Source organism: Planococcus citri, chromosome 1 (genome assembly GCF_950023065.1).
Source record: "Planococcus citri chromosome 1, ihPlaCitr1.1, whole genome shotgun sequence".
In the NCBI taxonomy this organism is placed as follows: Eukaryota; Metazoa; Arthropoda; class Insecta; order Hemiptera; family Pseudococcidae; genus Planococcus; species Planococcus citri.
The window spans coordinates 39940436-39964657 of NC_088677.1; the positions used below are offsets into that span (position 1 = coordinate 39940436).

Genomic DNA, 24222 nt, shown 5'->3' on the forward strand with positions numbered 1-24222 from the left:
AGCTGAAAGAGAGGAAGCGTTTTTATTTTTAATGGTGACGAAGCCTTATGATTTACACCCGTATGCTCGAAGGTAATTGTTTCAGACAAGAAAATTTGGGGTGCACGCGTGAAATGCATAGCTACTCGTGCGCCCGAAAATTAACCTTATAATTTCATTCGCGTGAAACGACATGAATGAGATGATCGTGTCAAACTGTGACAAACAAAATACCTGCAGTAGGAAAAATTTTTTCCTCGGGTATCTGTAGCGGAAAAAAACGAAATACCTAATTGCGCGATTCGATTCAAAAAAATTAAAATGTTTTGCATTACCTAATACTCGTATGTTGCATGCGTGAGGTGAAATTAAAATTTCATACTTCTAATTGCATTAAAATGGTATACCATATGATTATGAAATATCTAGCATGAGAAAGCTAATGAAATGCAATGATGTCGCGTGTTTCTGTCCATTGCACAGTTCACAACGATTATAGTTTTTTCTAGCAGTGTTTTCCTCTTGATATGAAGCTCTCGTGTGAGTTTTAAAAATTCACTGTCGTAGAGTGTCCAGATTAGTGAACATTTCCGCGAACACGCATACAACTGTTCGTAAAACTGTATTGCTAAAATATACGACATGATTTTCTTTTTAAACAGACTTACACGTGTTTTATATCCTACAAGCAAAAAAATTTATATGTGTCTCTATGAATTACTGGCTTAGTTATGGTCTGGGTGGTTCTTTATATATACATATAATAGGTGAATCGAAGCGATGTAGGTAAGTCTAGGTACTCAGAAAAAGCAGCACCGCTATGGACTGTAGCTCTTGCATGATGTATTGTCCTCTATACTTCATTTTTTAACCGTTGGCCAGGAAATAAACTGGCGCTTACCATTTTTTGCATTTCAACTAAACTTGATTCTCAAGTGGCATTGGTTTAAAATTATTCAATTTTTTCCAAATTTCAGGATACTTATACCATACCTAAAGAAAGAAACAAATAGGTACCTAGGTGGCAAAGTAGGAAATTGACCTCATTCACCCAACTATAGATATGTATATTATAATTTAGTTCTACTATCAATTTTTTTTGCCTTTATCCAGCCAATAAAATAACAAATATCCAAGCAAAAAAGCATCACCGGCCAAAATTTCAGGAGTTGAAGTGGATTTTTTGATGAATTTTTCAAAATCGAATTTGGTCCAAAAATACGAAAAATATCAACATTTTACCAAATAAACGTTGAAACAAGCACAAATTCAGTATGAACTCTCATCTATTTTCGATTTTCCTAATTGATTGAAAACGGATGCGAAACACTTTTGAGAAGTGCTGAAGTCTCCAGCAGATTTTTGAAAGTTTGAAATTTCCACAAAATCTCTACATCTACCCTAATGTACAACTTAAGTTGAAATTAAAAAATAAAGTAAATTTTAACTTTACATTTTCACGAAATTAAATTTTGTAAACATTTCTGGAGGCTACAAAACTGCTCAAAACGGTTCGAAACCGTTTCAATACATTCGGCAGGTCAAAAATAGAGCACATGCAAAATTAATGCTTTCAATGTCAATTTGATGTTTGAATATTTTTCGCATTTTTAAACATTTATTTAAACCCCAAAAATGAATATTTTTTGAAAACTGATCAATTTTTTTTCAAATTTTGGCAATTTTTTAGAGGATTAAAATTTGGATCTCAAGATTTATTCGAACCGATTTCAAATCTTTTTTAAAAAATTAACTTTTTAGAAAAATACAACAAAATACGAGATTCGGTTTGCGTTTCCTTTTGTTCAAAGATTTTAAAGTCATCAGGTCATTCTCGGTATTAACATAAACCATTCCCGATCTTGGGTTTTCACATTTTGTTTAAAATTTTTCAATGAATTCTTCTGCTGGGTAAGTTGAGGGAGGTCTGAGTCTCGATATTTTTGTACAGCCGATAGCTTTGGTTTTTCATTTCAATATTCAACTTCGAAACCCTTAAAAGAGAAATTGATGGAAGTTGGATTCAATATGTTTATGCAGTTTTGAAATGAACTCATTTTACAAATGCCCAATTCTCGAGAAGGACCAAACCCACAATTTCAGCTGAATTTTGAGGAAATAAAATGAAATTAAAGCGATGTAACCATAGGTACCTATCGTTTGTTATGAATGATTTCAAAAGCAATGATATCGAATTTCAACTCATTTTTTTGATACAAGAAAACACTCGTCAAAAAGCTCGTAAATTCAAAAAAAATGAAAAGTGGCATTTTCAGAACATTTTTTTAAATAAACTGTTTTCGCAATTTTAGCAATTTTTCACCAAAATTCTGATTGACGAATTTTTCAAATTTTCAATAAAGTTCAACACAATTTTAAGACCTTCTGAAGACAAATTTTTCCTATTAAAATCAAGTTAAAATCGAAAAAATTTCGATTCTATCAAAAGGTACTAGGTATTGAATAAAAGGTGCGAAATGGCGCTTTTTTGTCTGACCGCTTTAGATTCGGGTTAATCGAATGAACGATGAGAGAGATTTACCGAATAAAACTACCTGCGCTTAATAGGTAGCTGAGTTACCTACGCGAGAGTAGTCTGCCACATACACGTACTTACATAACTTGTACGAATAATATAGGTAAGGAGACAGGCAGGCAGGCAGGCAGGCAGGCAGGCTATAGACAACTTTGCGTAGGTAAAGGTATCGAAGTGTGCCGACTATGTACAAAGCGATGAGCAGGAGCACAGTCCGTACGTACAGGCTAGGATAATTTTGAAAACCTGATTTTCACTCCACACTTACCACACATACACACACACGCATGGAAAACAGCTAGGCCAATTTCACACATATTTTATCATTTAAATTACTTCTGCTTTTCGATGCTGCAGCAGGCGCAGTTAGCGGGCATATTGTACATATGACCCATTTTCATCTTCCTTAAACACATGAACGTGAAAACTGCCGAGGTCGAAGGTTTTCCAAGTCATAATGTTCCCTTATCCTTTCGCTAGCTTACCACCTCGGCACGCATTCGTACAAGTTTTGTTTCCGGTCGTATTATCTGGCTTTGTTTCAACTCGAATTTATTACCCAAAATTATTATTCCGAGATTCAGCCCCTTCCGCAAATTCATTTTCTTATTCGCCCGTCCCTCGCCCAGCGAGTAATTCGTGAACGTTAACAGAATGATAGTTAACCCCTAAAATGTGCATTAACCGAAATCTTATCGGGCATTGTAAATTAGACGAATGCCGTTAGCTTTCCATGCCGCGTGTGGCCAGTTCACAATTTTACTACCTGGCGACCTATGAGTAATCATTTTATATGCCACGCCGTGCCGCTTTAAGGTTCGGTTCTTTCGTCCATTTTACCTTTATACGTGTACCTACTACCTACACTACGTACTATCTACCTTTTGCCACGCTATAATTTAAATATTACTACTCGCAAGATTTCCGATTAGCGCCCAAAGTATATAGGTAAAACTATTACCACGTTGCAAATGTTTCATCTTTATACCTCTAGACCTACCACTGAAAGTGGTACGTACTACGTAGCCTAACGAAAGAGCAAAAAATTTATTGAGCGTTGCAGGTGACTAAGCTCGCAAAGTGCTTTTCAGCCATTATTAATAATCCATTGGTTATATTCTAAACTAATCGAAATAATAGACTAGCTAGGCTATTTCGAACAATGGACCATTGATTGAAAATTACAAATCGATTAGGTTATTACTCTGCTTTTCAAGTTTTCAAACAAGATTACCTTATTGAATGAAAAAAAGTCAAACATTTCACGAGTCAAGTAGCATTGTTTTCAATGCGAGTAATTTTTCAAAAAAACGATCGCGATTTGAATATTTGGGAGATGAAAAGTCGACCTTTCAATTTTTGATGGAAATGCGAGAAACGTTTTTGAATTTCGAAACATTTGAAAATTCATTACTTTTGATCATAGTTGAGTCAATAAGACAGAAAGCTGAAATTTTTCAGTACTAAAAAGATCAAATTTCCCTCCTTCAGGAGCATCTAAAATGATAATAGCTCAAGAGAGGAAGTTTTTGAAATAATAAATGTCAAGAATCCGAAGCATTTTGAACACGTTTTTCTCGCTATTTCTTAAACTCTGCACTTCTCTGTTCAAACACGAGAACTAACAACGATATCAATAGAAAAAATTTCAATAGCTAAAACGCGCTTCTTCCTATAGCGTGAACCTCAACTCGGTCCTTATCATAGCTCAGCTCTCCAACTTATTTAAATTAAAAATTGCACGCAAGTCTCAAAAAAAATTTCTCGATTTTAAATTGACCGAAAATTCGGAGATTCTAAAATGTGAAAAACTGACCGAAACAGAGTATTGTCGGATTGAGAAAATGTTTCACGCTGATACGTAGATATTTTTTTTTATTAATCCAGCAAATAAAGCAATGCGATGATTTATGATGATATAATCATCGAATTTTTTTCTTTTTCGAACCAAGTGTACAGAATGGGTTGTCATTATCTTCGTAGGTTTCTTTATAGTTGAATATTGGAAAAATGGTGATTTTTTTCCCTCCAGCATCTTATGCGCTTTAAAAAGAGCTTTTCTTGGCGTTGTAAAGCTGCAAAGATGCTTCATTTATTTTCACAGCAGGCAAGCTTGTGAAATGAACTCAACGTTCGCCCAACTTTTATTAATCTAATGCCGAGTTCGAGTTATAAAAAGGTGTTCACCGCGTTGATCAGTCGTAAATTAAATGTTACGAAGAAGGACGACACGTTATACAGTATCTTCGATACAATATTATCTAAATGGGTATCTCTCCTATCTATTGCATTTATCTGCGTACACTACATACATACCTATACTCGTATAGGCGTAGACGCAAACGCTATGTACTACGAGTATATCGTGTAAAAACGTTGATGTATGGCCTTTGAATTCTTATTAAAATAGGTAAGTTTTTTGCGAGTGGTCAGCTCGGACTAGGAAAATTTGCAATGATACTCGGTGTAATCGTACACATAGGTTTGCCAATGAAACGGACGAGTATAAATTCATTTGTATTGAAATTGTTTTTATAGCATTTAGCAACGATGAGAAAGCTCGAGGGGTCGATGTAGATATTGTTTTCCTTGTAGGTCATCTGATTTATGGAAATATTTGTCGGCACACAACTTCGATAAATTTTCCAACTACAGCTGGGGTGTGTGAGTGTGCGTGGTCTAAAGACCAAAGAGTACAGATTATTTTATGTGTTTTCATTTCGCGAGCATGAGCGAGAATAGCGACGAAGAGCGGGGCTCAAATACGAATCGTGAAATAGCCCCCATCTAAAAACATTATTTACTTTCGGTGTTAGTTTAATACTTAACGTAAGGTTGTAATTAATCCAGTAAGGAAACGCAGCATTTAGTTCAGGTGTGGCGTTGGAAAATTTTCTCGCCGTGTAATACGATTATCAAAACTATACAACATACAACATACAACATACCTAGATAAGGTATATAGGTGAAGGCATAGGTTTAGGTATGCTCTATCTACCGAAGATACAATGATAAAATGCAACTGAGGTGAAAAAATGTCGAAAATAAAATTTGTGAATTCAGTTTCATTAAGGTTAACCTTTAGCGTGTATTTCGTTACTTCGCTATGGGCTTTAATACAAAGTTTACCAGGCGAGGGTTAAAAGTTTTCGCATAGTATCATGATTTTGTGTAACGTTTGCGGTTTCACTCTAATGTAATAACGCTTACGCTTGCGACTTTGCGACAGCGTAACCCGCATAGCATATAAGTAGTATAAGTTGTCGGGAAACGATATTTTAAGAAGTCTTAACAGAAACTTAAATGGTTTTTGTAAGACGGCGCATTCGTCTCATTATTTGTTGGAGATTTTCATCCTGCTACTAACCCGCATCAGTATAATATTCGCTAAACTGATTTAAAGTTGAAAAGAATAGAACACTGTTTCGGCAAAGACAATTAAATTCTAGGTACGTAGTACCGACGCCTTTATTTATTTATTTTTTTGATGGCTGTTGTCCATAATATTCTTAGTTTGGGCGCAGAAGTGACGGCGGATGATGATTAATGAAGGTATGAGGGCTGTTTTTCAAAATGACTCGACATTTCACCTGATTTTTTTTTTTTTTTTTTTGTAGTAAAATTGCCTCTTTAATTTTGCAAATAATAAAGCCATCGTATCGTTTACCGAACTTGAGAAAAATATTTAAAAATCAGTGCATCGTAAAAATGACTTCTTTACGGTCCCTTGAGATGGTAAAAGAACATGCATACCATACGAAGTGAACCGTGTTTTTTATCGTCTTCGAAGATAGTAAAGATCACTTTTTCCATCCCAGGGGCTGAAAAGCATTCTTTGTTTTGGAGTAAAGTTCTCTACATCTCCAGAGATGGCAAAGATAATGAGGTAGTTGTGGTTAATGTTGTCCTACGATCCTGAAATTACGTTCATTATGTACCGTAGCTATATACTCGTACTTTGCACTTGCTTGTTTTCGTAGCATGCGAAATCATAAGTTACTATATGATAAAAAAAAAGTGCTAATTAAACTTTGAATATAGGTACCTACATATCTAATCTATCAACTCAATACCTATCGATAATCGATAACTCCTCACTCTTTCATTTTAAAATAAAGTGAAAGGGAGGGGAGAATTGGGAGAATCGAATCCTAGAAATTAATAGGTAAATAAACGCTTGCACTTAGCAATCGCAAGTTCATAAAAATTGACACGTTACATACATTTACGTGGATTTTTGATTTTTTTTTCAAAGCGTGTATAAAAGAGCTAGAGGAGGAAAATAATGAGGAACCGCTTTCAAAAAATAAGTGAATATTTGAACTCTATAGCGTTCTCAAAAACCTCAAAAACCACAAGCCACACGTCATTTTCAGTTTTTTGAGGTTTATAATAGGTAATACATATTATTAATAACAATCAATGTCACACTTCATTTGTAAAATTATTATAAATTTTGATCAAAACTGAAGGTTTTTTGGGCCCTTTTTGAGGAAAGATCTCTCGGGGTATTAATATTCTATTCGATTTCGAAAATTAGTTTCTCTAAAAGATACACCTACCTAAAATAGTTTTTTGAGATTTTGAAATGGTAGTTTTCAACGCTTGTAAGTACCTATAGTTATGAAGAGTTGAGCTTTCACTTAAGAAGTTCGGTTTTGAGTTTTTCATAGCCTTCCATAATATGATGACAAGAGTTTAAATCTCTAACCTATCCATTTTCTTCAAAATTTTACAAACAGATCTGCTTCAAGTTCAATCACTTTTGAGATGTATCTAGACCTAACTAGGTAGTAGGTACGTCTACGTACAATATTTAGTTCAACGGTTTAACGCAAAATCACACGAATAAAAAGATGTCAAAATAATTGCATACTCAGTTTGCCGTAAATACAGCATGTATTATTTACGGCAAACCGAGTATGCAATTTTATTAACGTCACCAAGTTGTTTTTCAACTTATTCCGGATGAAGTCGGATCTCTGATTTCGCTTAGATTTTTCAACGAGCCCCCTTCAACGGCCTGTCAAAATGTCCGTCTTTACCGGAGATAATGTCTTTCACAAATTTTACGAGTTTTTTGTTATCTTTTTAACAAAGTAAGAAAATTTTAGAATTTTTTGACCATGCACACTTCGAAAGCGCGTACTTCGAGTCTAGCAGAATTAATAGGAATTTTAAACAAAAATTCAGAATGGGGTCTCGACATCTTTTGCGGGCCACAAGGACCTTGGCCTTCAGCTCCTCCAATTGTTACTAATTTGAAGGCGCCGAGTTCAAATAAATCAGGTTATTTTTTCAATTCGATTCTTCCAAATTCTTCCTCTTCATCTTCATCAGCGCCCTTAAAAATACTCGTATCATCAAAACACCCAAAAATTGATAATGGCGAATAGCCCAGACACGATTTTTGTGGAAATTTCGAGGTTGCTAATTTCAAGTATCTAATCATTTTTCGGGAAATGCCAGTTCATTGCTCGTTATAGGCCTTTTAGTATTGAAAAATAGGATTGTAACCAATCGGTTTTTTGAAATTAAAGGTCACTTAGTTCGAGTAGACATCTATTCATTTTTTACGAGTACTCAACCCGCTCCCCTTCCCACAATTCTCTGATTTTCTAAAGGGGGGCTGGCGAATACACCAGAATAAATGAGATTTTTCTCTGTGCAGCCTCTGCAAAGAAATATTCTTAAGCGATTCAATTTTTTTTTTTAAAGTTCCAACGTAGGTAGTTAATTTTCGTTTTCATCGATTTTTCAAAAATATGTATCTTTCAGAATTTAAATAAATGTTAAAGATAGGACCAATACCTACAGCGAAACAAATATGTACTATGCTTGAATGGATATGAGTTATTTTTAAATAAATTTTTGCATCATTTGTTCCCTCTAAATAGGTACCTACCTAACAATTAGACTAATTAATTCTTTCTAGAATTTCCGATTTTTCTGAAATTTAATTTGTTTTTATCACTTACTTACAAGAAATTTTTCTTTTAACATTTTTTTTTTTATAATACCTAGGTACTTATTTATTTATTTATTTTTAAACCTATAAGTACTATACTTTTCTTTCGGATAAAAATTCATTATTATTTTCTTAAAAATCATTACTTTACTTTATAATGAGGAAATAACGTATTACTTATCATGGAAATTTTATTGAAATAGGTAAGGTACCCATCCAAACTACAAATAGTATTAACATTTCCAATGCCCGAAAATCAGTTGAAGTGCCGAATTGTATTTTATTGGAGGGAAGGGTAGTTTACAAGTAGGGTGCGTATGATGAAAAAACGGTTGAGCGGTTTTTTCAAATTTACCCTTTAATTTTAAAAATATTTTCAAAGCCCTGCCGATCATTCAAATGATGATCATACATGATAGTATTATTTGAAAAGACAATTTTGAAAAGTCGCAGTCAAGTTTGACTTTGTTCACGAATTTGAATTTTGTTTGCCATTACTTCGTAATTAAGATTTTTCAAAGATTATCTCAAAAACAACGAAGATTAAAATAAATTGTAAATTTAAATCTCTTTTTCCCCCTCCAGAAGGCCTCAAAATTTCGACAGTATAATTTTCTGAAATGTTTTCCCAATTTGCAATCAAAATAATCGTATTTTTTTAAAGTTTTTTTTTATGTACCAAAAAAAAATTACGAGTAGGTACAAACAAGTAAAACATTTTTATAGCATTGGATTCCGCACTGTTTTTTTTACATCAAATGAGAATTCTTCCCCAATTTAACACTAACAATTTTACCCATTAATGCGTCAAAACCTATTCACATACAGTAAAACTTAGGAACTATAATACGACGTCACTGAAAAGCACAACTCTTTTATAAATAGGTATTCAATTCTTGGTTCTCTAATTGAATATGACATATTAAATGCGGACCAGTGAAAGAGCATTAGAGTCATGAGATACTCGTGATGTCACTTTACAATGTTCTTCATCCCCTCTGGCGGACTTTCTAAAGTTTCGACCCTTTTTATTTCCAAAAATGAAGTTATGTAACCTCAAAATATTGATCCTAAAACAAGATTACATGAATCGGTCTGTATCTTGTTCATATACCTACCACGAAATAAGTCTAGTTTTTTTCATTACTGATATTAATCATGAAAGTGTGTTTTCTCACTCCTCCGTTGATGCACGAAAGCGCTTTTTTTCTTGGCAATGCAAAAAGTATTATTCTACCTACGTATGCGTTTATGAAGAAGTCCTAGGACCGGAAAGTTATTTTTTGACTCTAGGACTGAAAGTAAATTAAAGCGCGCATGCGCATATGGTGTTGAAAATTAGGTACATACAATAATGCAAGAACCGATCGTGAGCATTTTATGGCTAGCGAAAGTCTAAGGACCGAGCCGAAGCCATGAAATGCACAAGATCGGTGCTTGTATTGTAATATATGTACTGTATTTTATCACTGAGCTGCGCACTGAAAAAAGTACCTCTACCAGTCTACCTACCTAATGCCAAAGCGAAATCAAACATCTCTTATTAGATGTGTATGGATAATAATTATCTACCACCGGCGGATTAGTTGTTTAAGAAATTCAGACCACTTCGTCAATTAAGTACCTATCCAAATTCGGATTATTTTCCAACCGATCACATGCATTTCGCTGAAAACATGTTTTCTAATGCGCGAAAGTAGGTATATCTGCGCCTGTATAACGTTTCTATTAACTAATCCTCTTCCATATTCACTCTTTTTGTTCGAACAAAAAGGCAGACAAATAATTTACTCGCATAAAGAAATCTCTTTCAAAATCAGCTAGGCGTTCTTTGAAACACGTTCTCTCTTTTAGAGGTGAACAAAAAACAATCCATCCTCCTCCTTTTCGAAAATAAGAGAAGCGAAATAGTAAAAGCGTATTCGCTTTTCCATTACTAATGGAAAAACAGAAGTGATTGTTTTTAATACGAGAAAATGGAAATTAGGAAGGAAAAGAGACGTTTTTAACAAAGCAATTAGCTGGATAACTGTCGCCCGCAAAATGGAATTTGTAAAAGACGCGTAGAGAGAGGTGAAGTATGAAACGATAGTACGTAGGATGGGTAACGACAATGGATGGGAAACGCGTAGAGCTCGTTCGAAAATCGTTGTCAGATATCGTGAAGAATCAGGGATTCTCAACGTACACATTAATCTACGAGTAGCTCGTATATTACTGCGCGTTTTCGCATTAATTTCCAAACATTCTATGTTTGTAATACATCAACATAAACATAATATTCCGATGTTTACAAGGCTATAGTTGATAGCCGTCTACCACGAGAATTCGTTGGTGCCAATTTTTATCAATTAAAGGTATTTTTTCTATTTCGCAATTGAAATAAAATTCGCGAGTAACGAAAATTTCCTATCTTTCGTTCGCGAATCTGGTCTTTACCTACGCATTTTTCAATTAAAACTTTGAAAAGAGGATTTTACGAATTATTTCGCGAATATTATCAAATTGGGGATTATTCAACGGGATTCGGTTAACGATAAATTTTCAACAACTTTAGAAAATTAACCGATAAATACGTGGATTTTCTCGCACTCAACGTAATTATTCAAATGGGTATACGCGACGCATACCGCAAGACTATAAATTTTTCATTTGAAACGTGCGACTGCCTACTTTCTGTGAAACTTGCCAGTGTTCTTTTTCTTTTTAAATCGCGATAATTTAAAATTGAATTTATAAAGATTATTACAATTGATTCGAAAATAATAAAAGGCTAACTGCGTAGAACGTACCGACGCGACGCGACGATAAACGATAAGCCAACAAACGCAATCAACATACTGAGATGCCCTAGGATGAATGACAAAAATTTTCAAGGAATGATGTGAAAACCGAAAAGGGGCGTCCTGTATCCGCCGCAATCATTAGTCTCTTCATGTCAACAGAATGTGCAAAATCTCCCAGTCATCCCTCAATTATTCGCCCTGATACTCCTTGCGAGTAGAACGAAGCTAGGGGAAAAATTGTCACCAGTAATCAACCTTCCAGCACGAGGCTTTCTCTTTTCTCCTTTTTTTTCCAACATTCATCGCGCCAAAACGTTTCTCTTTTTTCGCCCCGAAAAAAAAAAGAAAGAAAAAAAACTTTCATTTCAACTCTATCCAACTCTCAGTGCTTTAGTATAGGTAAGGTACATATCATGAAACATTTTTTCGTCGCTTTTCTTTCTTTTTAACTTCACGTTCAAACGTTTCACAAGAAAACTACTTACACTTACGAGTAGACTTGCTACATATAATAAGCGGACGAGACGAATGGTACCAGTCATAACGTATTAGATCTCGTCTTCAAAATTTCTTTTCTTCTTTTTTCCACCGCATCTCTATTCGTCAACGATTTTACCTTTGAGGAAAATTCCCATTTTTAAATGTGAAAGCTGAACAGTCGAAATTTGAAAAAATCGACAAATTATATGCGGCGTTTTTTTTGAAGATTTTACCTTTTTTTTTTTGTACTTTTGGTATGCGAAAATTGTTCTAAATTCATTGTAATAATTTTTTTTTTTTAATGTACGAAGGAGAGAAATGTGAAGGTAAGCAGTTCGAGAACAGTGAATTGGCATAATTCGCAACAACGAAGATGTGTTAGTTTTTGAGTTTTTGAGATGAAATGCTTGCCTATACCCAGGACCTATTCATAAATGAAGGATCGTTGAAATTTTTCTGAATTTTGAAATACATATGGTCTGAGTAAAAAACTGTCTCTGATACCTAACCTTCAAATTTTGAAAATTAAATAAAAAGCTAAAAAACATTCAATTTTTCAAATTTCAAACTTCTGGATAAAATGCAAACACGTAATTTATGTACAAATATTTGGTGCTTAATTTAGAGTCTTCGAGTTCCACAAAATGGATCTGTAAGTAAATTTCGATAATTTGCAACGTTGAAAAGGTTACCATTATACGGAACAAAAACTTTATCTCTTTTAGTCGCAAATTCGACAAATCTATTGGTTACACTGCAAGAGTTAGTTCAAGTTGCACCGGTATACATAAGAGACAAGGAGCCGTGGAACTGTGGCCAAAATATCCGATATTGAATAAAACAAACGACAAACACAAAAGTCGAAGTGGCGTTGAAAACTCGAAATTTTACGAGTGAAAAAAATGATAAATCTTCATCAACGCAGCGCTAATTGATAAACTATTCGGAAAACTTGTAACTGAATTTTCGAATCGTAATTGAATTACGAAAAGTTGCGAAGATTGTCGCCAATTTGAGATGTTCAGTGGATTGGGAAATGATACATACAAAACTGCTCGTTTGGCATGCTTATTTACCTATACCTACTTGCTACGGAGGAAACAAATTTTGAATCATTATTTATCACTCTCACTCAAGATTTCTCCAAGAATGAAAAAATGATTTATCAATTCGAATAAATAGGTACACAATTAGTATACCGAGGTACAATAAAAACTATATACGTATTACGTACATGCATATTTTCATGAGAAATTGATAAGTGAGTAATCATTTTGCTTAAAAAATATTAAATCTCTTCGTAAGTACTTATACTCGTACAGAAAAAGATGAGAGGGCAACGACAAATACTTTTATTTGGACCTACGTAAATAATTGTAGCATATTGTTTAGGTGAGAAAAAAAAAGAGAAACGTTTTCGTAGGAGAAATTTTCAAAAAGCTGCACACAGCTTTTTGATAGGTTAAATTTGGAGTAGCGCGTAACGTGAACAAACTTAACCCCACCCGATTCTTCTTTTTTTTCCACAAATGCCATTAAGGATTAAAGGACACATATATCTTATGTCAACGGCAGGCAGTGTCGCAAATTGCGTTTAATATCATAACGAACCACTCTTCCGCGTGTAACTGCCCCTTAATCATCATTCCCCACTCGCGTTTTTGGTTTATGTTCGTGTTCGCGTGTGAAAAAAGAAAAAATCTCAACGTGGTGCTATAGAAATCAAAAGGCAACGCAAACAAAGCACCCTAGTTATTTGTTATAAAAATGCTACGCTGGTATAAAAATTTTCGAATTTATTTCATTTTATTATATTTGACAAGCAACAAAAACTCACCTCTATGTCTATTCGTTTGTTTATCGAACATTAACATAGCATCTTCAATCTGTAAAATAAAATAAATACTCGATAACAAATATTTACTATAAAAAACTATATGTATGTAAATAAATATATATAAATAAAATTAATAAAAAAATAAATAAATAACACAACATATCGCGATTCAAGTACCTACTTCTAGCCTTAAGTATTTTTTCGCTGAAGTCAACTATAAGTAGGTAAGTGGATTCGTTTTTCTTTTCATGTGTATCGTCTTGTGTTGTTATAAGTAAGGTTACACACGATTGGTAGGTTGCGCTAAGGAGCATGCAGCAACAAAACGTTGAAAGCTGGATGCGAAGTAAGTAGTAAGTAAGTACCTACTAACTACGTAGTTGGCAGTAGGTACTTCATAATTATTTTTTCATTACATCATACGGAGAAATTGGAGCTTTTCAATTTAATCATTACCTACCCAAAAACGCGAGAGATTTGAATAATTTTTCATACTTTGTAATTTGTTGAGAATTGAATTTCCTATTTTTCGGGGTAAAACAATTTTCAAACATTTTTCAGTTCAGTTGTTTTCACTATTTTACAACTTGCATTAAAACTGTATCAGCCACTCTATTTTCTTGGGAAAAACGGATAAATGACTCAAATTTAATATTTACAAAAAATTAAAAGTTATTACCTATCCAGTTTTGAAGTAGGTAATTTATGTAAATGCGAAGTTGTAAATAAAATATAGAAAACAGTGGAAAATGAAAGAAAAGAAAAACGAGCGTTACATTTTTGTAAAAATAGTCAAATTTCATTCATTTTTCACTATAAAAATAGGAAACCGAATTTCTTACAAATTATAAAGCGAAAACATTTTCCCAGACGCTTCGCATTTACCAGCAAAAGTTCAACAAAAACCATATTGGAAATATTATACGTGGTCTAGTGGTTAGTGACCTTTTGGTACTTGGGACACAAAATAAGAAGAGCAGGAAGGCAGAGGGCTAGATGGGAAGACGATTTTAGAAGATTTTTGGGGCACAAACAGTTTGGCAGACTAACTTTAATGAGAAACGAGTGGGCACGTTTGCAAGAGTCCTTCGCCCAATTTCGGGTATAGCTGAGCTGGAGTAAATTGTGGAAAAAAATATTATTTTTAAGTTAAACTGTAACATTTTATGTAAAGCCCGTTAATAAAGGTTATTGATTGATTGATTGATTGATTGATTGAGTGGTTAGTGTGAGTGAGTGAGAGCTACAATGTCAGACGTAACTTGGTTTCAGTGAGCATATGGGCAAAACTTTCGAAATTTCTGTATTCGTTTTTTGAATTGCTTTATTAAATATCACCACACAGAGCATACAGTAATTTTTGTATTGATTTATGCATTAACATACTAATTAGGTACATGTCTATTTAAAAAAGAAATGAGAATCGTTTTTTCCTTTAACTTTTAAAGTACGCAAGTACATATATGTATTAGGTACCTATTTTTGTTGCAACATTTGCCTACTTAAATGCTTTAAGCAACTGTCCATAACCAGTCCGAAACCACTGTGAAATCACTCCGAAACTTTGAAAAAATGTACATCGGGTAGTTATGGTAGATACCTACATTTCTGAAAATTTCTTTGAGTTGATTGACTGACGAAGCATTATTATCAAATTAATTATTGCTCTCGGCAATTTGAAAACGTGTAATACTTGGAGAACCAATTTTGCGGATTGAACAAGACGTGTAATCTACGAATCCATTTACCAAATATAATACATAATGGGGTCGAAATTAATATCCATTTAATATCATTTTTGTTTTTTGACACAGGCTATTATACGAACAGTATAACCGAGCGAAATAAATCAATGTTTCTAAAAATGACCTGTTCTACATACGTTGTTGGGCAGAAAATAATTAGAAAAATGATTTATTGCGGTACCCTGTTATTTGGATACCTAAATATGAAAACGTTCCTTAGAAGCGAAATTCGTTTCCTCAAAAAATACCTATGCAGACTCGGAAAAAAAGCCAAAACTTGAATAGGTGGGTACATACGTATACGTAGCTTAGGTATACGTATTACCTACTTTACCGAGCAAAACTCCCAGAGTCTGGAGTCACACGTTTCATTTCATAGGCATATCTATACGAATTATGAACTATAGCAATAGTAAGTATAAGCTTATAGGCCATCTGTTTTCTGACTGAATCATCGAGATAATGTGATATTTCATTTCTTTTGTTACATTCTTCTCGTTACTTCCTCCGTTTAAAGAAATAGTATCATTTGGTCTTTTCTTTTATTTTATCGTCGCAAAAAAGATTCATTTTCGAACAAAAAGAAAAATTATTTTGTTCAGCTGAAGAATTTTTATTCTGTAACTCCGTGTGTTATCGATACGGACGATACGAAGGAATATTTCGTCACTTTTTTTGTAGACTTCAATTGAAAAACGAAATATAACAAGCATAAGTATGATTGAAGGGCTGTAGGAGAGCTGGTTTTCAAAAAAATCATCGTGAAACTTCAGGTAGAGGTAGGTATAGGTATATATTCTCAAAAAATTTGAAAGTGAGTGATCTATTATAGAACGGTGTGATCTATCTTGAAAAAGTAACATTGATAGCTAGTATCCGCTACCAAAGCAGGCTAAACTACCGAATTTGAAGAATTTTTCTTCCACTTTTTAAATATTTTATACTAATTGAAAAAGAATGAGAATATTTTTCTAAAAATACGTATGCTTTCAATTTCTGCAGTAGGTATTAAATTATAATGACGTTCATCTTAAAAAGATTATAATGGAATCTACGACTAAATAAATTGTTGATTTTCGGAAAATTTCAAAAAGTGAATTTTTCTTCAAATTTTGAGTCTATGAACCTCGCTATAAAAAATTTTAAAACATTTTGTATACGCCTGCTTTGAAATTAGAAATACAGTATGCATCTTTCAAGCAATGTAACAGATATTTCATCGGAACAGAATTTTACAATTTTAAACGTTCATTCAAAAAGTTCGTTTCAAAAACAATTCTCGATATCTACCAATATACTTAAAATTAAGAATGAATTATAAATTGGTGGACATCAATAATTACCATTTACGTTAAAAATTGTACCTACTATTTTTATATTTTACTGATAGGTACACATATTGTAAAGAAACACAGTCGCTGTAGTCGAACACTACCAAAACTAGCAAAAGATTTAAATACAGCGGAAAAATGTTTGTTTTATAGCCTAAAAACAACGCTTATGTAGAAATGACAGAACGAACGCAACGTAAAACGCGAGTTAGCTGCATTGCCACTAACGAGTTTTTCAAAAGAATCACAAAATCCTACAAATGCCGCAGAATTTTATCTAAAGAAAAAAGACGACAATGTGAAGGACCCTTTAATGATGATGGCAAAGCTTGAGCTCTAGACGCGAAAGGATATATGTACGTTGCTACCACGAATGGGAATTACAGTAAGCAACACACAGAAGGGGTTTAATGAGAACAGCCGCAGGAGGAGGCAATAAAAAAAAATATGAAATACTCGGCAAGAAACGACATAATGACCTCTTGTAATCTCTTTAAGCTTGAAACCGGAATTTGCAACCCGTTTTTAAAGTAAATGCATACAAAACCTCATGCATTTACCATGTTTTTCTTTTTCGTCACATCTCTATCTTGACACACTATGTTTCGCATACTCTCTTCTTTTTATATTTTAATTTCTCTGTCTCTGTTTCTTTCTTCTTCTTTTTTCACCAATAACTAAGCATATTGTAAAGACGACGTACGTTTGCCAGATTTTCGGCGTTCAAAATATTATTACTGTTTGCGATCGAATTATCATAAAACCCGTTATGAAAAATTTTCGAGAAAATTTCGTTTCACTTGTAATGTAACGACTTACTTTTTAAAAAAGTTTACGTCAAAATGAAAAAAGAAAATCATCCATTAAACGTGACTTAAATAAAAAATGTTTAATTTCAACAACTAAATATCAAATCGAGCCTGATTCTAAAATATTTTTTAATGGGATGCCATTCTGAAAGAAAAAGTTTTATTTTCGTTTTTTTTTCTCTCTTTTCTATCCGAGAAAATGCGTTTTCAACTTCGGGCAAAGTATTTACGTCGAAAATTTCTTCTATTCGGTAAGTAACCTTCGCGATGCTTCCTTAAAATTCATACTTACCTTACTCGTATTTTCATGAGCCATAATTTTTGTAAATTTACAGCAATTTTCTACCGGTAATTTTGACAAATTTTTATACTTTTTGTCGAAAGAGAGTAAGTGAATAATCTTCTCCTAAAGGTAAATATGATATTTTTCATCGTTTCAGCGATATAGTCAGCTTATAAATATCGTGCCCAGAGGGCACTAACACCAGATTGAAGAAACAATAAAAACTTTTCCGCTTTTCAAAACCATTTTCTAATTGCTTGAAGACAGTGATCAGTTTCAAACAAGGAAATTATAGACTTTTTGTGGATACCTATTACCTACCTACTACATTTTTTAAGATGGCCGAATTGTGTTGAGAACCCGTATCATAAATGAACAAATGTTCCAGTTTGGATCTCACAAAATTTCATTCTAAATCTATGTAGATTGTAGGCACTGTATTCAAAATTTTTATCAAAGTGTATATCTTACCTATTCAAATCATTTGTGCACACGATGTTTCAAAACATCAGATAAGTCCATAAATTTCACTTATTGATTAAATGTTCACTTGGAATAATTGCGAAATGTAATGAAGTTTCTATTCGAATAACTTTGATGAACCGTGAAGTAGGTAGGTATAATGTAATCACAAATACATAGAAGCTTATTACTGGATATACATATACAGGGAAAAAAGCATTCAATACGGATCAACTTTTCGTTATCATTCCTTTTCCACTCGATTGCCTTGATTTCATTGTCAAGATGTACTCGTACATCGATTCCGGCAAAGATTTCAGTTCTTTTCTCGTTTCTGTTTATCCGGCATGTTTTCCCCCATTATTGTACGTAGTTTTGAATTTCCAATAAATTCATAACGCTTATTGATCCGTTTTCAGTTATTTTTCGATTAAAACTATTAGAAGCATTCAACAGTAAGTACGAAATAGAGAAGATACGGGAAAATAAGTAGGCATTTTACATAGCATAATATTGCCATTGTTTATCAATCATCTGAAATCGAAACATATTAAAGCTGGAAATTGTCTGATTTTTTTTTGTTTAGGTACTTTGTAACAAAAACAAAATATTACAAGCTCGGTTGAGTTTCCGACCAAAATTTTCTCTTCAAACGTGGTGAAGTATAAAAGAAATTCTTTTCAGCAAAAATCACGTTAAATAGATACGTAGTTCCATACAAAGTGAACTAGGTTTAGCTTAAAATTTATATTTCAATACTCAGCTATTTCTTTCGATAGTAAATACGTACAATACCCTTGTACCTACCTACTTGTTAACATTTATAAGTAATATTGGTAGGTTTCGTATAATAGATAGGTACCTACGTACTATGATCAATAAAACAGTAACATAAATGTAAGTACTGGAAATGGCGAACCTAAATTCTTTTTTCCATCCATCGCTTCGAGTGAATCTACGGCAATCTTTGAAAATACATTCGAGCACTTAAAAAATCGTCGTTCTCTCCGTTTGATATTTGTTTATTGAATTAATACTAAAGAATGTTGGAAAAAATCTTCGAACAAGATATAACAATAGAAGACACAACGAAACCCAGGAGGAAAAGAACGGTTATAGAAAATGGTTATATAGACATGGTGAAAGTTGGAAAAGAAAAGTAGATACTGATAGAAGACAAAGCGTCAAAATACAAAATTTTAAAATTCAACTTCAACATAGTAAGCAAAAGCTAGAAAAGAAACACACAAAGTCACTTTGCTTTTATACCATGGTAAATACACATAAAGAAATTTGAAAAAGTAGCTGATCATTTTTGGGTGGAAAAAAGAACGTATAGGCGCCGACCAAGTTCTGCATTACCAACTTTTTTTTTCATTCCATTTAGCTCCCTTTTGCTCAACACAAGCGCTACAAACAAAAAAACTTTTCAAGTTCTATACATTCGGTTACCAAACATTTCGCGAAAAATACGTAAGTAACTCGAGTATACATTTCTTCCTATATGTACATATACCCGGTGTCCATCGAATATTTCAACTGTGACGAAAAATCGCTTTCTCAGCCATTGGAGCTTTTGTAATGAAGTTAGCGGTGTTAAACTTTCATACTTTAATATTACGTAGAAATAAAGGTTACAAAATCAAGTGCACAACTGAACACTGATCTACTGCTTTCAAGCACCAAAGTAAGTAGGCATTTCCCTACATCGTTTCATTTTTTTTTTCAATTCTCTATTGCATTTGAACTGAGAGTGATAATAATCTAACTATCCGCAGCATGCAGCATTTAAAATACCTACTTGTAATAATGAAGGAAAAAATATTACAGCAAAACTGAAAATTCAGTTCAAATGGCAATTGGCATTATGCCAAAACACGTTGTCTCATCAAATGAATACAAAATGTACATCGACTATTCTGCTGTGAACTAATATTATTCTACGACTGTTACAATAAATAAAATATTTAAGGACGACTCCTAATGACAAATTATATTTTTCAATCAGGATTTAAATGAATTCCTTAGCCAAAGATCGTTTATTCGAGATGTACCAAATGGACGTAAAAATGAAACGACGAAGCCAAGAAGGACTCATACTTGCAAGATGCAAGGATACTCGTGAACTAATAAGTACATAATTCAAAATACATGGCCGACCTGGAACGTAAAGGAAAAGTCATTCGTTAATAAGTAATCTCATCACATTTTCTGACAATAGAGTCATGTGATGAGAAGCAAATGAACAGACCTTTTTCATTATTTGTGCACAAAAATACGACTTTTACTCTGTATTTTTGTTTTTTAACAAATTGTTCCGAGGAAGGCTTAAATTTCAACCATGCCCGTTGGAGCCCACAATGAGCCTCAATGAAATCGGCATCAAGGACATATTTACCTATCTCACCATGCTCGAGCCCTTGGTCAAAATTGAGGGAGGCATATCCCTTCAGGGCACTAAGAAACTATTCGGGGTAATTAAATGAGGACTTGATTGTAAGTATTAATATTCCTGATAATGCGTCAAAAAGCTTGAAAAAAATTATAATTTTTTTTTATTTTCGAACAAATCTAAGAAACAATGAAACGAGATGAAAACGCGACACTAACTGAAAATTTAAAAAAATACAGAAACACGAAAAAAATGTCTGGTGTATAATATGCATATTGCATAATCTTAAATTCTACAGCGTTCTTTACTACTATGACACTTGTACGTAAAATAACTTCTGTTTCCCTTCGGGGAACTTGCTAATGATTAGAATTTAAAAACTGCGCGAAATTGATTCGACTTTTTTCAAATTTGAAAAACATCATTTTGCTGTGCAGAAAACTAAAAGTTGAAAAAACCTTCAGAAAGGAAAATAATAAAAGACCAAAAAAAAAAATATATATATATTATATAGCGAGAGAAAAACCTGGTCCTTTCTCAAAGTTGATTATTCGTGTCATACACTAAGTATTAAAAAAGAACTGAAGGTTGGAAATTTCAAAATGACGAGATGCTTTTGTCAGGAAGTAAATTGAAAATAAAAACCGACATTAACCGAAAATGATAAAGTTTAAAAGCTCTTCTACGTCTAACGAGGAGTAGGACAGCAATAGTGAGTAATTCGAAACTTTCTCAAACAACTTTTGTTCGTTTTTGTTGGATTGAAAAGTCAGTATTACGTGCGTCATACCACACTACTTTACAGAAAATCAAGCATAAAGCGCAAATAGACGTCCACGATTAAACAATTTTAGTCCGAACGAAAATGATACGTTTTATTAAAACCTAACTGCGATGAAAAAAATTTTAAAAAACGTGGAAAATGAAGAGAAGTTAATACTTAATCTTGCTGTACTCACGTAAGTGTGCACTTTAAAAAAGAAAAAAAACAAAAATAAGCATTAATAGGAACATAAAAAAATATATAACACAAGTAAAGTTTTGATGGGAATGATTTTCTATCTTGCAAATTTGTCGGTAAAAATTTAATTATACATAAATAAAACAATAATTTTCATCGATGATTAGGTACCTACTACCTATTTCAGTAGGTATTAAGTACAGTGCATATTATTTACCAACTTCATCAACTCTTGTTTTAGGTAGTAAATTTTGTAATGCCTGTGAAATTTCCTGAAATTGATTCACGATACTTGAATAATTTTTCGATTGAGTTTGATTTTTGATGTAATTTTTTCAACAAAGAAATTAAATTTAATCGACATCTTTGAATTTTAATTTTCAAATCAACACAATTTAAATAAAACTTTTATCGCGTTCCAATTTGTAAAAATTCAGTAACAGAAGGTAAGCTACCTATTTGGTTATTTTAATCATGAAAATATAACATTTATGATCACATTACTTACATACTTCACATGCCTACAAATAGGTATGTTTTTTCCTTATTCACAAGGTGGATCTGATTCTCCATATTATAACACAGTTAAATTGTGATAGCAACATACTGTATAATGTCCCAATACTCGCAGGGTCGTCTATATCCGTTCTTTTTAACGTATTAGGCAATGTACTTTTTGTGAATACGTTTCAAGCCAACATATCATCTCAATTCCATTGTTGATACAGTTGAATCGTATGTAAAAATAAGAAATTTGCGATATCTGTCCCTTAAATGAAATGCTTTTGTTATGAACGCGTGTCGTGTACCTAATGGTAATGTGGTACATTCGATTTGTTCCGCTTTTTTTTTTTTTTTTCAATTCAAGTAGATAATTGTAGGTAGGCCTGGACTATTGTGCAACATGGAAGTAAGTACGTGAATTAAAGGTTCATGGGACAAACGACGAATAGATAAATTGAAATTAAAAACTAATACAGGATAACCCAGAATAAGATTAAACAAGCAAACAAATTAAAAACTTGGATACGATTTGCTAAATAGGTACTTACTTAATCACCATATCTTAGAACATATCTTTAATTGTCACTTGTATATGTATGTACATAGAAGAACCTATGTTACTTGTAGGTACACATACCTACTTATTGATTTTTTCAACTTGACTAAAATTACGAGCTAGATACTCATGCATCCATAGATATCTAACTATCAATTAAGTGACATGACATTGACAATCAAATAAGTTGATCGAATAAGTATAGAGAAAAGACCAGACATAAACATCATTAACGTATTTAACTGCTCTGTAAAGTAAGGTATATTTGTAGTTACATTAATAATAAATGAAGCAAGTTTTCTCTTAAAGGTATAGAAGCACTTAAATCATGAATATGTTACAGCTTTGGATTAGAGAATACTGATATTTTAATTTAAAAAAACTGAGTATGAAAATTTAATTTGAGTATATCACTTTTTATCGTCAAAATTTGTTTTTTTTCTGACTCGAAGAAAAATTTTAAAAATCGACGAATAAGTTCTTCGCTTAACGAAGTAGGTGACTATAGGTAGGTACATAATTACGATAATCAATAGGTTGGTAGAGCATGGTGCGTAGTTGTTTGAAAAGTTTGACGAGTTGATTGATTAAGTTGGTAGAAAATTCTGCCAAGTTATTCTGTACCTATGCAAACCAAAAGAAAAAATCTTCCGAAGACCAAATTAAATACATAGATACGTATTAAGTAGATACCTAATAAGAGGCAAAAAAAATTATAACTCTTTGAGCAACAAAACCGCAACGATGAAAAACACAAGCTGAGTTTTTCTCAATTTAAAATTGTGGTCATGTAATTGAAAATAGAATAGCGTTTGAACGTTACCTCTACGTTATTATCTCATAGTTGCAGCCAAAGTTGAAATTTAGTGTTGAAGAAATTCAGGCTATCCACCGAGAATGAGGTGAAAATGTCGAACTGTTACATACGATAAGGTCAAATGTATGTGGACCAAATGACGTGCCTAGAATTTTTAGATTTTTTCCATCTTCTAACGTCATGAAGTATAATTTTTCAGTTTACGCGAAATAAGAGAAAGGGTTTGTTACATTATTGGAATGCTAAAATTTTGCAACTCGAAGCCGATTTTTAAGTATACTATTTTGAACCTAATGTATAATGTGCTACCCATCGTACAATATCGTGATCGATTTCAAACTTACTAAACTAAACAACTACATATAACTTAGCATGTTCTTAAATACGTAGTTTCTTTCCCCGAGAGTTTCCAAATACATTATAAGTATATAAAACCCGACTAAATTTATCACTTAGGTATAATACGATGGCAGAAGAACGTATAGAGAAAACACTACGAATCTTAAAAATGTTTATCTGAATTTCAATTCTCTTTCAAACAAACAAAAACAATCAATACAAAAGTTTGAAAAGTTATTAAAGGGATTTCATTAACATTAACGTATTACCATAAAACAGAATACGACCGTTAATAATTCGCCGGTTCATTTGTCGTACATCGTACCTAAACTTACGAGTATATCACAAATATTTTCAACGACCCGAGCGAATTTTCCTTTTGAAGACAAGAGAGTACATTAAACTCAGAACGAAATATTTGAAGGAACCTGCGAATT

At 32.9% G+C, this 24222-nt stretch overlaps 1 protein-coding gene across 2 annotated transcripts in view; it reads right to left on the reverse strand.

The window, feature by feature from the left end:
- Nucleotides 1–24222, reverse strand: part of Rbp6 (RNA-binding protein 6) — a 324961-nt gene that overhangs the window by 51642 nt on the left and 249097 nt on the right. For both annotated transcript variants that reach the window (XM_065344750.1, XM_065344752.1), the window contains exon 7: nucleotides 13587–13635. In XM_065344750.1, the coding sequence (XP_065200822.1) occupies nucleotides 13587–13635 (49 nt within the window). The remainder of the gene's footprint in view (nucleotides 1–13586; nucleotides 13636–24222) is intronic.